The 16,073-nt window shown below is 45.5% G+C and overlaps 1 protein-coding gene across 12 annotated transcripts in view; it reads right to left on the bottom strand.

Moving 5' to 3' along the window:
- LOC139766577 (uncharacterized) overlaps nt 1–16,073 on the bottom strand; it is a 228,066-nt gene that overhangs the window by 104,258 nt on the left and 107,735 nt on the right. For all 12 annotated transcript variants that reach the window (XM_071695424.1, XM_071695417.1, XM_071695418.1 and 9 more), the window contains 5 exons: nt 10,713–10,932; nt 8,126–8,305; nt 7,203–7,336; nt 2,609–2,739; nt 1,199–1,364 (listed from right to left, as the gene is read on the bottom strand). In XM_071695424.1, coding sequence (XP_071551525.1) covers nt 1,199–1,364; nt 2,609–2,739; nt 7,203–7,336; nt 8,126–8,305; nt 10,713–10,932 — 831 coding nt within the window. The remainder of the gene's footprint in view (nt 1–1,198; nt 1,365–2,608; nt 2,740–7,202; nt 7,337–8,125; nt 8,306–10,712; nt 10,933–16,073) is intronic.

Genomic DNA, 16,073 nt, shown 5'->3' with positions numbered 1-16,073 from the left:
AGGTTTTAACTGCTTCGCTTGGCCTCTTAAATTTGTTACTGACAAATGTGAGGCAGAGCAACTAATCCATAACTTTCTTGGAAAAGTTTCTGTTCTCTATCATGGCTGTCAAACCGGACTTTACTCCACATTACCCGACTTCCTGGTTTAAGTCCAAATTCAACTGTATCATACTCTTTTTACCTCAAACTCCTACCCATAACCCATGTGATCACGACAACCTTCCTCTCCTGCGGTAATATATCAACACATATCATCCCAACTTGAATGCTATGTCTTTAGCCATTCACACTTACCAAGCCCCTTTACCTATAACATCAGTTCTCTCAGTTGCACGCAGGCACTCCCTTGTCTTAGAACATGGTGTACTTGGCTATGGTGTCCCGCCAACACATCATGTACGGTGTTGCTAAGAAAATCGACAAGGTATTGTCATAAACTGTGGGAAAATTTGTATAAGAAACAACATCAAAATATTGCAAACTGTGCTCAATTACTCATTCAACTACATGTTACTCTGTCTTAAGATATGTAATGACAGAATATATATATATATATATATATATATATATATATATATATATATATATATATATATATATATATATATATATATATATATATATTGAGACATACTGATCCATAGCAATGCTTCAATACTTACCTCAACAAAGGTGGCATAAATGTGTGAAAAGGTAAATATATACAACAGAATACATCAAACAGTTGGTTCTCACTTCCCATCACCACTGTATAAGAAAGACAAACTACAGCAAACTCCACTAGATTTCTTGCCCTCCCGCCATAAATGGTTGAATAACATGACATGCAAAGTGTACAAGGTTACTCACCTCCCAGCACTACTGTCATATAAGCATGACAAGTACAAGAAACTGTTCGGGCATAATCCCCTCTGAACATCAGAAAGGAAGACGACAGGAAAACACAACAAACTGTGCGTGGATACACTACCTTGCATATTCTCTCCATGAGAGACATCGACATATAATTGGTTCTATTTCGATACACCTGATGAAAATACGATAACGTGTATTCTCATATATCCCCCCAAAAATCAGTGCTTAAGAAAGACAACAAGAAAACCCATCCAATATGCGGATACACTCCCCCACCCACTGAACATCAATATTTGAGAAAGACGACAGGAAAACACAGCCAACTGTGGCCGGATACTCACCTCCCCGAGGAAGTCGTTGGCCCCATATCTATCGTAATCCCACACGGTGATCTCCAGAGAGCGGGACTTGAGCTCAGCACGTCGCAGGGGACTATATATGAACGTTTGGTTCCACCGTGGATCTAAGCTGTTGGCAATGGCTTTCGTTCGCCGCTTGGACTTTTCACTGAGGGAGGGGAAGAGGAAGAAGAGAGGAGGGATGAGTTTGTAATACATGTATTTTTTTGTTCGTCCATTGGTGTCATGGTTTAATAAGTACTGCATGACATTTAATGAAGAAAATATATCAATATGTCTTTTAAGTTAGCATTTAATGAGTATTGGATGACATATCATAAAAAATATGAATATATCTTTTAAGTTAGCATTTAATGAGTACAGCATGACGTATAATGAAGAAAAAATTTTAATATGTCTTTTGAGTTAGCATTTAATGAGTACTGGATGACATAATGAAGAAAAAATATTGATATATATTTTTTCAAATTATTAGCACTATGAGGCATTATCTTCCGTATTACAAGACATTTCCTGACTTTATGCCACGACGATGGTTTCCGTCTATATTCTAACCTGCTGATATCTCTGTACCATGACCACTGTTTGTTTCATATCTTTACCACAGTTACCAGCGCCCCCGCTGAATTGTCATCCAATACCCCTACCACATCATTATCATCCAATACACCTACTACAACATCATCATCCAACACTACACTACACTATCATCATCCAGCACTCCAACCCAACCACATTATCATCATCCAATACACTCACTACATCATCATCATCATCCAATACCCCCACCACGTTATCATTACCCAATACTCTCACAACACCATTATCATCCAATATCCCCACTACATCATTACCATCATTAACTCAACCAACTGAAAGAAATGCAATTATCAAAACTGCTAATAATACCATTAGCAGTAACCCACCTCCCCCCAGTATCTAGCACTGCTCCTGTCTCCACCACCCTCACTCTGATGGGTACCTTCACCTCTACCACCACCAGCAGACACCACCGCCCTACCAACACCACAGTCGACCACAACTCGCCACGATCACCAATGCCATCTTCACCACTCTTACCACACTACCTCACCACCACCACCATCATCATCATCATCATCACCAGCATCACGATCGCATCATCACCAACCACCGTCCTCATATTCGTTCATCTTCCCATCAACACCATTAGTATCACTCACCTTCAACCCCACCTCCCACCGAAGCTCTCATATTCACCCACCTTCCAACCTTACCAGCGCGCCGCGCACACACACACACACACACACACACACACACACCACACAAACACACACACACCGTCCCCTCACTCTGTACTCACACCTCACCCTCATCACCCCCACCAGTAGGGGTAGCAGGCTGGGTCCTCACCTTCTGTCTGGGAGGAGGAACATCTTGGCGTAAGGGTTCCTGGGAGCTCCCGTAGACCTGGGTGGGAGGTCGACGGCGCTAACGATCGTCACCAACAACTGCTGGTTCATCGGTTCGAACCATAACTTCAGCTGTAAGAGAGAGCAAAGCACTGCTTATGACTGGATACATTTCACACTACTATCTGGGTTTTTTTTTTTCCTTAGCATTTTTCCTGATTTTTTTTCCCTTCATCGTTGGCTACATATTTGGATTTTGAACCCTATCAACTGCCAGGGTCGTTAAGGCCGTCAGCGTCGTTATAATCACTGATCTAAACTCGTGAGTACGTTCTTCAGGTGGTCAAGATAATGCTAAGATCATACATGCTTTCACTGCACGTTTGGCCCTCGACCTTCACTGTGCATGTGATTACCTATTTTGTAGTTACATATTTGTATTGTACAAGGAGGGAGTTTGACACTCGTGAGACCCTATGTCTTGAACATTACCATCATATAACTTCTCAGATGTGTGTGTGTGTGTGTGTGTGTGTGTGTGTGTGTGTGTGTGTGTGTGTGTGTGTGAGTACAGTTTAGCCAGGTCAGCTATGGCACGAGTTATTTTACATGAAAACCCGTTCTCAGGGTGCCATTGTTGCCACAGGTCGACCTAGCTGGATGTGTGTGTGTGTGTGTGTGTGTGTGTTTGTGATATTCAAGTTGAGTGAGTGGCCTTAGCCAGACTATATTATTCATACGGGCGATGCAATTATTTCTAGATGGCAATCTCTTTCTTTTCTAAGAAAGTTGGCATAATGTAATCATATTACAGGAACGTCGCTTAAATGGCCAACAGTAATTTAACGCCTTTAGGAATGACACTGATGTAATCATCGTTAACACAGTCACATATCAGAAGTTGATCACGGTCGCTTTGGCTTTCATTCATTTCTTCATTCACTATTAAGTCCCGTATGTCTTCTATCGAGCGCTGAGTTCTCCCTTCTCGATACACAAGCCACCAAGAGTTTTGCAGAATGTTTGAACAGGTGTATGTGTGTGTGTGTGCGTGCGTGTGTGTATGTGTGTGTGTGTGTGTGTATGTGTGTGTGTGTGTGTTTTTAAGGACGTGAACTGAGGAGATACCGGTGAAAGGCACCGTTTTCTGTGCTCTGGAAGCGGTAGTGAGTATCTCGTTAAGTTGATGGTTTTCGGTACAACTGAATAAAAGTCTAAAGCCTCAGAAAAGACAACTTTTACCCTTGAATATTCTTCACTAGTCAGAGTTAAAGGTCCCGAACGTTTTCTTCCCTTCTAGCTGGAAATCTATCTCCGAAGACTTTGGACCCTGGCCAATCTGCTTGATCGTAGAAACAAATAAACTAAATGCTTCATCATCACTAATTTCATTTAAAAACACCGGGGCAGCGTGTGCCGCTAACAGGTTTTTCTAATCTCGAAGATTTATCTATTCATCATTACCCCAGATTGAGTTAATGGCCTTTCACTGTTCTCAGTTATTAGCTTAACGAGAGGGCACTGAAAATACGAAACATTAGAATTTTACGATCTAATCCAACCTAGTGGTTGTGGGAATGCTGTGAGGACGCTCAAGGCGAGCATCTGGAGTGAGAGAGTGTGTGTGTGTATATATGGTCTTAGAACTAACTTGCACACCTGTGGAAAGTGTTTGAATATACGTACACATCTGAGGAAAGTGTTTGAATTAACGTACACACCTGAGGAACGTGTTTGAATTAACGTACACACCTGAGGAAACTGTTGAATCAATGTACACACCTAGGAGACTGTTTGAATTAACGTACACACCTGAGGAAAGTGTTTGAATTAACGTACACACCTGAGGAAAGTGTTTGAATTAACGTACACACCTGAGGAAACTGTTTGAATTAACGTACACATCTGAGGAAAGTGTTTGAATTAACGTACACACCTGAGGAAACTGTTTGAATTAACGTACACACCTGAGGAAAGTGTTTGAATTAACGTACACACCTGAGGAAAGTGTTTGAATTAACGTACACACCTGAGGAAAGTGTTTGAATTAACGTACACACCTGAGGAAAGTGTTTGAAATTAACGTACACACCTAAGGAAAGTGTCTGAATTAACGTACACACCTGAAGAATGTGTTATAAGATTTTTCTATCGATGGTCATGGCTTTACGTCAACGACCTTAATATAAAGACTGGCAGTTCAGCAGTCGATAGTCCTAATCTGCAGATAACCACCTTGTGTTGTCCCCATAGACACCATGGTAATGACTGACATGCACTTAGTGATTCTGGGAGCCCAGCTAATGCTGTTCACATCTGGTCGTGGTGTCCTCGAGAGAGAGAGAGAGAGAGAGAGAGAGAGAGAGAGGATGTGACCGTACTGCCTAAAGAAGGGAACAATCTACCCTAGTGGAAGTACATATGTCCATCCAGTGCCGTGCACTGGACGATATACGTGCGGCAGTTCACCGAGAAAAAAAAATAAAGTCACACTTGAAGCACTTTAGGACTAAGCAGGGCATTTTGAAACCCTTTATGTCAAAAAAATAGGCGGTTATGGAGAACTTTATGACAAAAGGCACTTTTGAGGCACTTGATGAAAGAAAAAGGACACCCTCGAGGAGGATGGCAGGGACTCGAAGCCATCCAACCTCCCCTCCGTGCACGTCAGTGCCTCCACCGCCACTTGGGTACCGTCCAAATCCACGAGTGATATGGGGGAAAAAAACGAGAACGAGGAAGAAGGAAAACAATAAAAGTAGGGTAAGACAGAGGGAAAAATTAGAATAAGGACAGACAGAATTCCCAAAAGGGGGTGAAATAGAGAGGGAAGGATACTGAAAGTAGGAGGAATGGATTAGGAGAATGAGGATGCTTGGTGATGGTGAGAGAGCAAAGGGAGTGGTGAGGAGTGGAGAAGGACAAGAACGAAAGGTCTAGCTAGGGTTGTGAGGAACAGGCGGGAGGGGAAAAGCTGCATGAGTATCAAAGAAGTTGAGAAGGAAAAAAAAGTGCCCCTAGTAATGGGAGGGAGAGAAGGGTATCTGAGGGTAAAGTAGTCAGGAAGAGAGAGTGGGAAAGGGAAAGAGATTTTATGAGCAATTGCCCCAGAACCCTTCTCTTGAAAGACCCCTTGATGACCCCTTTTCCACGAGCGCCTGCATCTCTAGGCCTACTTCCAGTGGCAAGGAAACTGACTCCTTTGAAGTGATAAGTTCCTTGACGAGACACAGTGTTCCCCAGACCATATAGCCTCGCCGAAGTGACTTTTCACCTGTGGTACAATCTCGAGTACAAATATCATTACTATTATAATCATTATTATCATTATCATTACTATTTCTTTTAATCATTACTATAATTCAATTCCAGGACCCTTTTTATGGGGCCCCTGCAGCTTCGAGGCCACACTTCATGAAGGAGCAGGAAAATGATGGATCCCTTTCAGTGAGAAATTCCTTGTGGAGGCTGCACTTCCTACCATCCTCTGACCACTACAAAGCCACGCCAAAGGTGCACTTCTCACATGCAGGCGGCTCGGCGTCCCGTAACACACAAACATGAGTGCAGAACTCCCTCCCAGTAAGGTAGGTACAACCAAGTGACTACAATGGAACGTGAGGACAAGCTTGATCTTATCTCCTACGTGTACGACAACCTCAGATCACCGCATATTTGAGCAAAAGGTGATTGTACCAGTTACCAGAGCCACACTCTAACATTTTCCTCCGTGATTAGGGCTTTAATGGTTGTTATATGATACAATGATTAGTGATTAACGTTTGAACAACCATCCCCATGATTAAAGCTTAGCATTGCAAATATCGTCCCTATGAAGAGTGTAATGCAACGACCATCATCCATACGACAATGGTCGACAATGATCCTTCAAACTAGCTGGTATAAATATGACAACCACATCACACTAACTAACACTGATGATCAGTGTGACAGTACGACTGATCGTCAAGTCCCAACAGCAGTTCGGTATCGACTGAGGGCTGGCGGGTACCACAATCTCTCCAAGACACTGCAAGAATGTTACAAAGATAAGCTGAAAGTGTGACTGATAAGGTGGATGTCCCGCTGATGGGTGAGTGTGCGAAATCCGTCGTGTCCAGGACTTGTGAATGACGAGGAGAGGCAGGTTAGCGTGCAGAGGACCCATTCTGCTGTCTCTTGCGTACTGTAGCTTTTCTAACCACAACATCCTACGCGAGGGAACACTGGCTGGGAGCCATGAACACCACACTGGTCATTATGGTGAGTGGCAGCCATCCCACATGCGGTGCGTAGTGGATATGATGAAGGAGAACCATGCCAAACACGGACGAAGGGGTTCCCGTGTGTTGTTTAGTATACATGTATGATGGCTCTTAAGGTCTACTATGATGCTAAACGGAAAATGTATATATTTACATTTTTGGGCCAAATATATGAGAAACAAAATAGGTAATTGACTAACAACTCATGTTTTGAAGATGAAGAAGATCTTGGAACACCCTCCTCCCTGTGGGATTGTGTCCCTTAAGTAAAACGCCTCACAGGGACATATGGGGAGGTCACTCAATAATGAGGAGACGGGATGGACTTACCTGGAGCTTGCCGAGTGCCGAGGGCGAGTGGGTTCGTATCCGGTAGGTGTCCGGGGAGCCGGGCGAAGTGATGGTCACGCTCGGCCGGCGGTCGCGAGAAGGCTCCGACAGCTTCCTGGGGTCGTAGGTTTCACCTGGGGAAGATCATGCACATGATGGTAACGTGCATGAAAAAGGCACTGAAGGAGGGCTTGTCTGGTGTTGCTGTGAGGTTACATGTGGTAGGACTGGCTTCGTAATGGGCGACGGAGATACACAAGACTGTATACATGGAACTATTAGGTAAGGGAGGACCTGGCTGTCTTTGAGGAGGTTATCAACAGGACAACCACAGTACCCTTATCTACACAGGAGGAGATATTGCTATGGGAGGTGGTGGTGACGACGAGAGACTGAATTAGACAACCTTAAATCTACAGCATATTGGAAAATGAGATGTTTCATGTAACATTCGAAACAGGAAAGTCACTCGAGATTATAAGGGTCGAAAAAAAATCAATGAATTGAGCAGCAAGACGACACGAGTGAAAACCTGAAGGGTTCTGCTCCCTGACACTGGGTTCTATGGGGGTGAGGACAAGGACACAGGTCGCCTCGCAATGGTCTAGGGATGACAAAAAGGAATTGACAACAGGTAAGGTGTGGGGAAGGGCAAACAGTGGAGAGAGAGGGATATACACCTTCCTCGCCGGAGGTGCTCACACTCTCCTCACCAACCGTTACACACACTCGTCTTAGCAAGATAATAGAAAGTAAATTCTGCATTCCATTTCAACTTTTGTAATTCCCGTTCCCTATCTACTCGAGAACTTTAACTCTCCCTCTTTATCTGTTTATCACCCATTTCACGAACTTTACAGCTCTTTAACTTTGCGTAGGTTTATCATTCGTGACCGTGCGGTGGATGCAGCAGCAACGCCCACCTTTGGAAGAGAAGCCAGCATTCGTGTGACGCCTGGTCGGCTGCCTCCCGACGTCCGACAGCTGCCGGGACACGATCAGCTCCACCTGCGACTCCTGCCGGGACTCGGCGATGATGTCGTACACCTCCTCGTACGTCTTGCCCTGCAAGGACCGCCCGTTCCACTCCAGCACCTCGTCCCCTGCAGATGGTGGCAGGCTTAGTGCAACCGAGACTCATGTCTCAGGCAAGGGTGAGGGGGACGTAAGGTCTGCTTACCGGATGAGGGAGGGTGATCGTGGTGGCTGATGGGAGTAGTGAAGGAGGGTGATAGCAGCGGTTGAGGAAGTAGTGAGGGGGAGGGTGAAGTGGGCGGTTGAGGGAGCTATCAAAAGCTGTTGGAGCGAGTCTCGGTGACTGGTGTCACTGAGGGTGGAGAGGGATGGGACAGAGATGGGTTATTAGAGATTCCGTTATGAGTTATCACAGATCCAGGATAGAGGATGAGCTCAAACTACCTGAGGTAAAATAGGCTGATAATGTTAAAAGAAGGTTTAACGAACAAATCTGATGTTTACAGAGGTACTTCCTACCAATTCTTCTGGGGTTCATTTTCTTTCTCTTATCAAATGAAAGGATTGCCAACGGCCTACCATCGTGGCGGTGCGGAAGAGTGTTGGAGAGACATGGCAGTGGTGGTGGTGGTGGTGGAGGAGACTGTTGAAGAAGGTTTATATGGTCGTGAGTCATGAATGGAGCCGGGGAGGAGGGAGTGAGGGAGGGAGTGTGCGGTACAGGGAGGGCGGCTGCCAGCGAGCGAGCCGTCTAGACGCAGGAGACACTGCATGGCGCGGCTCCACACTCCCATACATACATGCTCACCCCACCCCCCTTACCAACCCTCTCTCTCTCTCTCTCTCTCTCTCTCTCTCTCTCTCTCTCTCTCTCTCTCTCTCTCACCCTCCCTCCATTTCTGCAGTTGCCTTACACATCCGTGTGAGACAGAGGAGGGATTCCCCCAGGCGACCATCCCTCCCGGAATCACTAGGCCAGAAGCCTGCAGCTTCCCAGTACCATGATGGCAGCTGCCAGGGTGACGCGCGCACCAGGCGCCCAAGACGGAAGACCCCCAGTTCACAGACCCCTTGATGGTCTCCAAGAACTGTTCTGTCCCTCGGTCCAGTCTAGTCTCGTCATCATCCACTCCCAACCTAATTCCCTGGGTTGAATCATGGGAACACAGTCTCTCTCTCTCTCTCTCTCTCTCTCTCTCTCTCTCTCTCTCTCTCTCTCTCTCTCTCTCTCTCTCTGATGGCTATCGTTTATATATACTGTGCTGCGAGGGTCTGTGTGTAGCTACTCGGACGTACGAAGGAATAACAGATCAGGAGTGGTGTGTGTGTGTCACTGTGGGCACAGTGTGAGGTGCCAGGCTGATGGTGGGTGGGTGAGTGTGTGTGTGTGTGTGTGTGTGTGTGTGTGTGTGTGTGTGTGTGTGTGTGTGTGTGCGTGCGTGCACGGCAGGTATACATATGCAAAGGAATGCGTGCGAACTGTATGAAAATGAAAGCATGCGAGGTATATGTAAAAGACTGTGTGAAGACGTGAGAAGTGTGTATGTAAAGGAATGTGTGATAGTGCGTCAGTGTGAGGGACGTGTATGTGTGTGAGTGTAGGGTATAAGTATCAGGGATGTTTTCTCCTGTAAGGTGACCTAAGTACATTGAACATTTAGGAATAATTTCACATGTCTTGAACATATCAAGATTTGAAGTGAACTATATCCAAATATATATATATATATATATATATATATATATATATATATATATATATATATATATATATATATATATAATTTTGATACGTGAACTACCAAACAATATCAAGCAACATATTGAAAATATCAAAAAAAAAAAGATATTACATATCATTAATTATTTCTGTGAAATCATACATGTAATGACAATAATGATAATGATAACAATAATAATGATAATAATAATGAGGAAAATACTGTAGAAAAAGCAGAAACAAAGTTGAAGAATATGAGTGAAGAAAGAGCATCAGTGAGAATAATTGATTAATCTAATGATTCTACAAACCTATGACCTTCCTTTACGGGAAGGGTTCCTCTAGCTGCAAGGCTGTGCGCTACAATCAGTAGCAGAGACACCGGTGGACTACTTTGGAATGAGATGTTCCTCAACGAGACTGTACTCCTTGCGTCCACTGACGATGATACAGCCTCGGGGTCTTACCTTCATGCAGGCAGAGTCCGGTAACACCAGCATGAGATGTTACCATCAAACAAGCGTGATGACTTGGGACAGGTCGTGTGAGGTCATTCACCAGGTCTTACACAGGTCATGTGAATCCACTCACCAAGTCTGAGGATACAGGTCACCTGAGGTCACTGATGAGATATCAAGTCTCAAGATCAAGGTCATGTAGGGGAAGGGGGGTCACTAACCAGGTCACAGGATAGGGCTACTACAGGGTAGCGTGAAAGTCGTCCTCCAGGTCACGAGGAAGGTACAGGTCAGGAGAGACCACTCACCGGGTCACGCTTTGGGACGAACTCACCGAGCCAGGCCGTGGCGACTCACCAGGTCTGAGGTGACCCACGGTGTCGGCGATGCTGCCCTTCTTCACCTTCTCGATGAGAGCGCCCACCTTGCCGGCGTCCAGGCTCTTGCCGCCCCCGACCTTGAGTCCCAGGATGGCCGCGCTGGAGGCCGGGCCCACCTCGCCCTTGACGTACTTGTTGAGGAGCATGTGGCCCACCATGCGTGTCCCGTCCGGGCTCGGCTGCCACGAGAATGGATGCTGTCGGGGTTATACCGTGGCCCGCGGTCAGTGGTAGGTGTGCTCGGGGGGGTGGCCAAAAAAGAGGGTTACTCTCTCTCTCTCTCTCTCTCTCTCTCTCTCTCTCTCTCTCTCTCTCTCTCTCTCTCTCGTTGGGAGGTAGTTGGGGCCTCCCGGTACTGAGACTGGAGGGAAGGGAGACGGAGGGGGAAAGTGATAGACGGAGGGAGGCTGTAGATAGATGTGTAGATGAGGGAGGGATGATAAGAACGCCACACTTACCTTCATGTCTTCCTTGTAAGCAAGTGGGAGGTTAAAAAAAAAAAAGAGAGAGAAAGAGAAAGAGAGGAATATAGCAAGAGCTTCAGGGGGTGGTGGTGGAGGGTTACAGAGAGTTAAGGGGTGTGATAACCCCCCTCCAGAGACTGGTGAGGCACGGAGACTGGAGTTGTACCTCGGGGGGTAAGAACCTAGCGGGGGTAAATCACTCACACCAGAAGGAATAAGCACGACTCAGGGAGCACCATTGTACTGCCTACATTCATCTTTACCTTCCACGTCTGACATTATCATCCATAATGACAGAACTGCACAGCTTTCCAGGGCCTAATTGTTTTATTGCCACCATATATATATATATATATATATATATATATATATATATATATATATATATATATATATATATATATATATATATATATATATATATACAGTTGCAAAATATACTTTTCCTTTGTTACTTTGTCAGTTTGTATGTATCAGTAGTTCTGTATGTGTGTGTGTGTGTGTGTGTGTGTGTGTGTGTGTGTGTGTGTGTGTGTGTGTGTGTAAATATTTCATAAGAAGAGTGAAGATGGCAGGAAGATGTTAACAAAAAAAAAAAAGTTTGCCTTTGAGCAATTTATGACATTTTTGTTTCTTGTTTCATGGTTACATTATTTTTACCTCGCCTCGCATAGTCACTTTTTCGTTATCATTTTTCTCCGGTGTTATCATATGTCTTCACTTGGTCGCTCCCTACATGTTGCCCCACCGGATGTGTATATATATACACACTAAGGTGAGACCGTATCAAACCAACATGGTAAGGATATAGCAGACCACGTATGGATGAGAGGGAATGAAAATCCAGCAACCTGAGCCGTGGGAGTGAAGCCCGACAGCCACAGAAGTGTTGGTTCACAGCGCAGGCGTCATTAACCCTTCCAATACCTAGGCGGAATGTGCCAGTAGCACCTCCCTGGTCGGTGGCAGCCTACCACCCAGTACCAAGACAGACACACAGACACACAGACAAAACTGGACAAAATTTTTTTCTCGCAATATCTGTTTTCTTTCTAACGCCTCACCACATATGTATAAGTTCATAAATACGAAGATTCACGAAGAGAACTTATCATGATTCCATTGCAGTAGTTGTGTGCATTGTGTTTTGAAATTCAGCAAGAGTGGACAGTCTTCCCTTACGCTCTTGAAACAACGAAAACGTAAATATATTAAGAGGGTAACTATTCAAAAGCCTCTCTCTCTCTCTCTCTCTCTCTCTCTCTCTCTCTCTCTCTCTCTCTCTCTCTCTCTCTCTCTCTCTCTCTCTCTCTCAATTCAAAATTAATGCTAGCTTGATAAAAGAATTCACATATTCTGTACATTCAGATTCGAGTAAACTAGACTGATATTACCCTGAAGTATATATATATATATATATATATATATATATATATATATATATATATATATATATATATATATATATATATATATATATATACTCTCTTAGACTTGTCTCTCAGTATTGTATGGGCGTCTAAAACTATACCCCTGATGTTAGCTTAACTCATTAAATTAAGCACAGGTGTTGATATGATACCAAGAGATTGAAAATTTAAGGACATCATTCTATAGCCATTACTAACTTGAAGGGCCGTACCATCGAGCTCAAGAAGTTAGTTAGCACGTGAAGGTATTGAGGGGGAAAATATCTGCAGTGAGCTGGTGTACGGACACACTTAACAGAACCGACAACAGACGATGACGCCAACGCTCTAGTGAGAAGAGTAGCTCAAGTGCTGTGTCTGGGAGTACCCACTGAGGGAAAGGCGGATTAGCAGCACTGCTCTATCCAGTGTCTGGAAGCACCCACTGAGGGAAAGGTGGATTAGCAGCACTGCTCTATCCAGTATCCGGGAGTACCCACTGAGGGAAAAACAACACCAGCCTGTTGGGGACAACGTAGGTGACCTGCACCTACTGTCCAAATGTAAACCACTGGTGATACGATGAGTCAAAAGTGGAGGGAAAACCACATAGTCTGTACGTGTGACGTCTGACAAGAAAAGATAAATGTCACATGAAGCAGACGATGGCAGGACCTGGCGTCGGTCTGTCTGGCGTACGCATGATGATGATGTTGATGATGATGTTCAAGATTCGCCCAGGCCCTAGTCTGGCACGGGGGGCCTTTGATGTTAGACGGTCCAAAAGGAAGGGGAGAGGGGGGGACTGAAATATAAGAGGAGGAGGAGTAGTGGGTGGGGGGGATGTCGTCGACCCCCGCACCCGAGTCATGATGACCTAGGATGGGAAGGTGAGGACGGTGCGATAGGGAGAAGGCCAGTCAGTCCCCCGCTGACCCATTGATAATTGTGAGAAGCTGATACACCACGACGAACGACGACGGCTGATCTCTCGACAGTGCTGGAAAAGTGGAGCGGATCCCGGGGGCAAAAAAAGGTTGGGGGCCTCTGTCTCCATTGTGCTCCGACGACGCAGCAGCGCAACCACAAGCAGGCAGGGTCCAGTTACGAATAGAGAGAGAGAGAGAGAGAGAGAGAGAGAGAGAGAGAGAGAGAGAGAGAGAGAGAGAGAGAGAGAGGAGGGCAGGAAAGACTAAAATTCACCACTCGGAGTGGTTCCTCTGATTCATTCATGGAGTCCCTGAGAGGCTGTCGGCAAATACATTTTATTTCCTCTCTCTCTCTCTCTCTCTCTCTCTCTCTCTCTCTCTCTCTCTCTCTCTCTCTCTCTGCAGGAGGTGGAAGTGGGGAGAAGAAGAGAGAGAGAGAGAGAGAGAGAGAGAGAGAGAGAGAGAGAGAGAGAGAGAGAGAGAGAGAGAGAGAGAGAGAGAGAGAGAGAGAGAGGGAGCACGAAGAGCGAGGGAGGGATTAAAAGCCACTGAAGTAAGGAGAAGGACGGGCGGGTGGAAGACAAGTAAGAGGTATTAGGTGGCAGGAAAACTGGAAAATATGGCAAGAGGGGGGTAGTTTTGCAGGGGAAAATATGGCAGGAGGAGAATGTGGTGCAGGGAAAATATGGTAGGGGAGACAGTGGACAGTGATGTAGGGAAAATATGGTAGTGGGGGATAGTGGTGTAGGGGAAAATAAGGTAGGGGGAGATAGTGGTGTAGGGGAAAATATGGTAGTGGGGGACAGTGGTGTAGGGGAAAATAAGATAGGGGGAGATAGTGGTGTAGGGAAGAATATGGTAGGAGGGTATGTGGTGTAGGGAAGACACTTGAAGACTGAATGGAAGAGAAGCGTACACGAAGAAACGACAGATGAATGAAACTACCAGAGGAACTAAAGGTGGGAAACTTGGAAGTGAAACTTTATGAAGGGAAACTGGAAGAGAAATTATAGGGAAGGAAAACTGCAAGAGAAATTATATGGAAAGGAAATTGTTACAGAAGCTATCAATGAGGAACCTGGGAGAGAAACTATATATAGGAGGGAAAGTAAGTTTGAAACTATAGGGAAGGAAAAAATAAGGGAGTAAGTATAGGGAAAGAAAACTAAGAGGGAAAACTATAAGGAAGGTAAAGAAAGGTAGAAACTATAGACAAGAGAAAGTAAGGAATCAACTATAGGGGTGGAAAAGTAAGGGATCAACTATAGGGGTGGAAAAGTAAGGGATCAACTATAGGGGTGGGAAAGGTAAGGGATCAACTATAGAGAGGGGAAAGTAAGGGATCAATTATAGGGAGCGGAAAGTAAGGGATGAACTATAGAGATGGCAAAGTAAGGGATCAACTATAGAGAGAGGAAAGTAAGGGAATCATCTACAGGGAAGGGAAAATATCGGATCACCTATAGGGAAGGGAAAGTAAGGGAATCAACTATAGGGAAGGGAAAGTAAGGGATCAACCATAGGGAAGGGAAAGTAAGGGATCAACCATAGGGAGGGGAAAGTAAGGGATCAACCATAGAGAAGGGAAAGTAAGGGAAAGACTATGTGGGGAAAGGAGGTGTCAGGGGTAAGAGAAAGAAGAGAGTAACAAGAGTTTGATGATGACTGCCTCGCGACTCCCTGGAAAGCCTCCCATCCCTCTGGAATCACCTCCTTCCAGGAGAACTCGCCCGTCAGAGGAAACTTCAAGCAAAGGGTTTGATGGGGAAAGAGTAGAGGAGGGAGGATGGAGTGGGGTAGGAAGGGGGCGTCATGGGGAAAGAGTAGAGGGGGGAGGATGGAGGCGGGAGGAGGGAGGGGGCGTCAGTCAAATAAAGAGGAAACGGAGGGGGAAGCAAATCTTGGCGAGCAACGACAAAAGTTAGAACCGAGATAATAATCATCTTTGATCTTCAAGACGAACGTGATCATATGGGGTAATTATGAGCCTATATACGGAGGGAAAGACTCACAACGAGAGACTATGGTATAGCGGATGAGGAACTGGAGAGAGAGAGAGAGAGAGAGAGAGAGAGAGAGAGAGAGAGAGAGAGAGAGAGAGAGAGAGAGAGAGGAAAAAACAAATGAGAAACATCATAAAAATGTCAGCATCACACACACACACACACACACACACACACACACACACACACACATATTTACACAGACACGCCAACCTACAACGTAGGTAGACAGAGGGTGTGCTGGGGTGGGGGAAGGGGTCGTGGAACACCACCCACCCACGCGCTACGCCGTTCACCCGAGCGGACCGCCCGCCCCGTGACGTCACACGAGCGCTGAGTCCGGCGCTATTTTGGGACGCACAGCTCTGGCCGTGTCATCCTCGCTCTATCGATTTCCACAAGCTCGGCGGGTGCTTCCACCACGGATTTCAGGGTCGTACTCCTTCATATTTGCAAGAGATAGTGTTGGACTCCTCCGTCCTCAGTTGTTTATGGCAGGGAGCCTGATCGTACGGGGAGGCGATCAGAGAAGG

The sequence above is a fragment of the Panulirus ornatus genome, chromosome 58 (genome assembly GCF_036320965.1).
Source record: "Panulirus ornatus isolate Po-2019 chromosome 58, ASM3632096v1, whole genome shotgun sequence".
NCBI classification, from domain to species: domain Eukaryota; kingdom Metazoa; phylum Arthropoda; class Malacostraca; order Decapoda; family Palinuridae; genus Panulirus; species Panulirus ornatus.
This window is presented reverse-complemented; position numbering and strand designations above follow the sequence as displayed.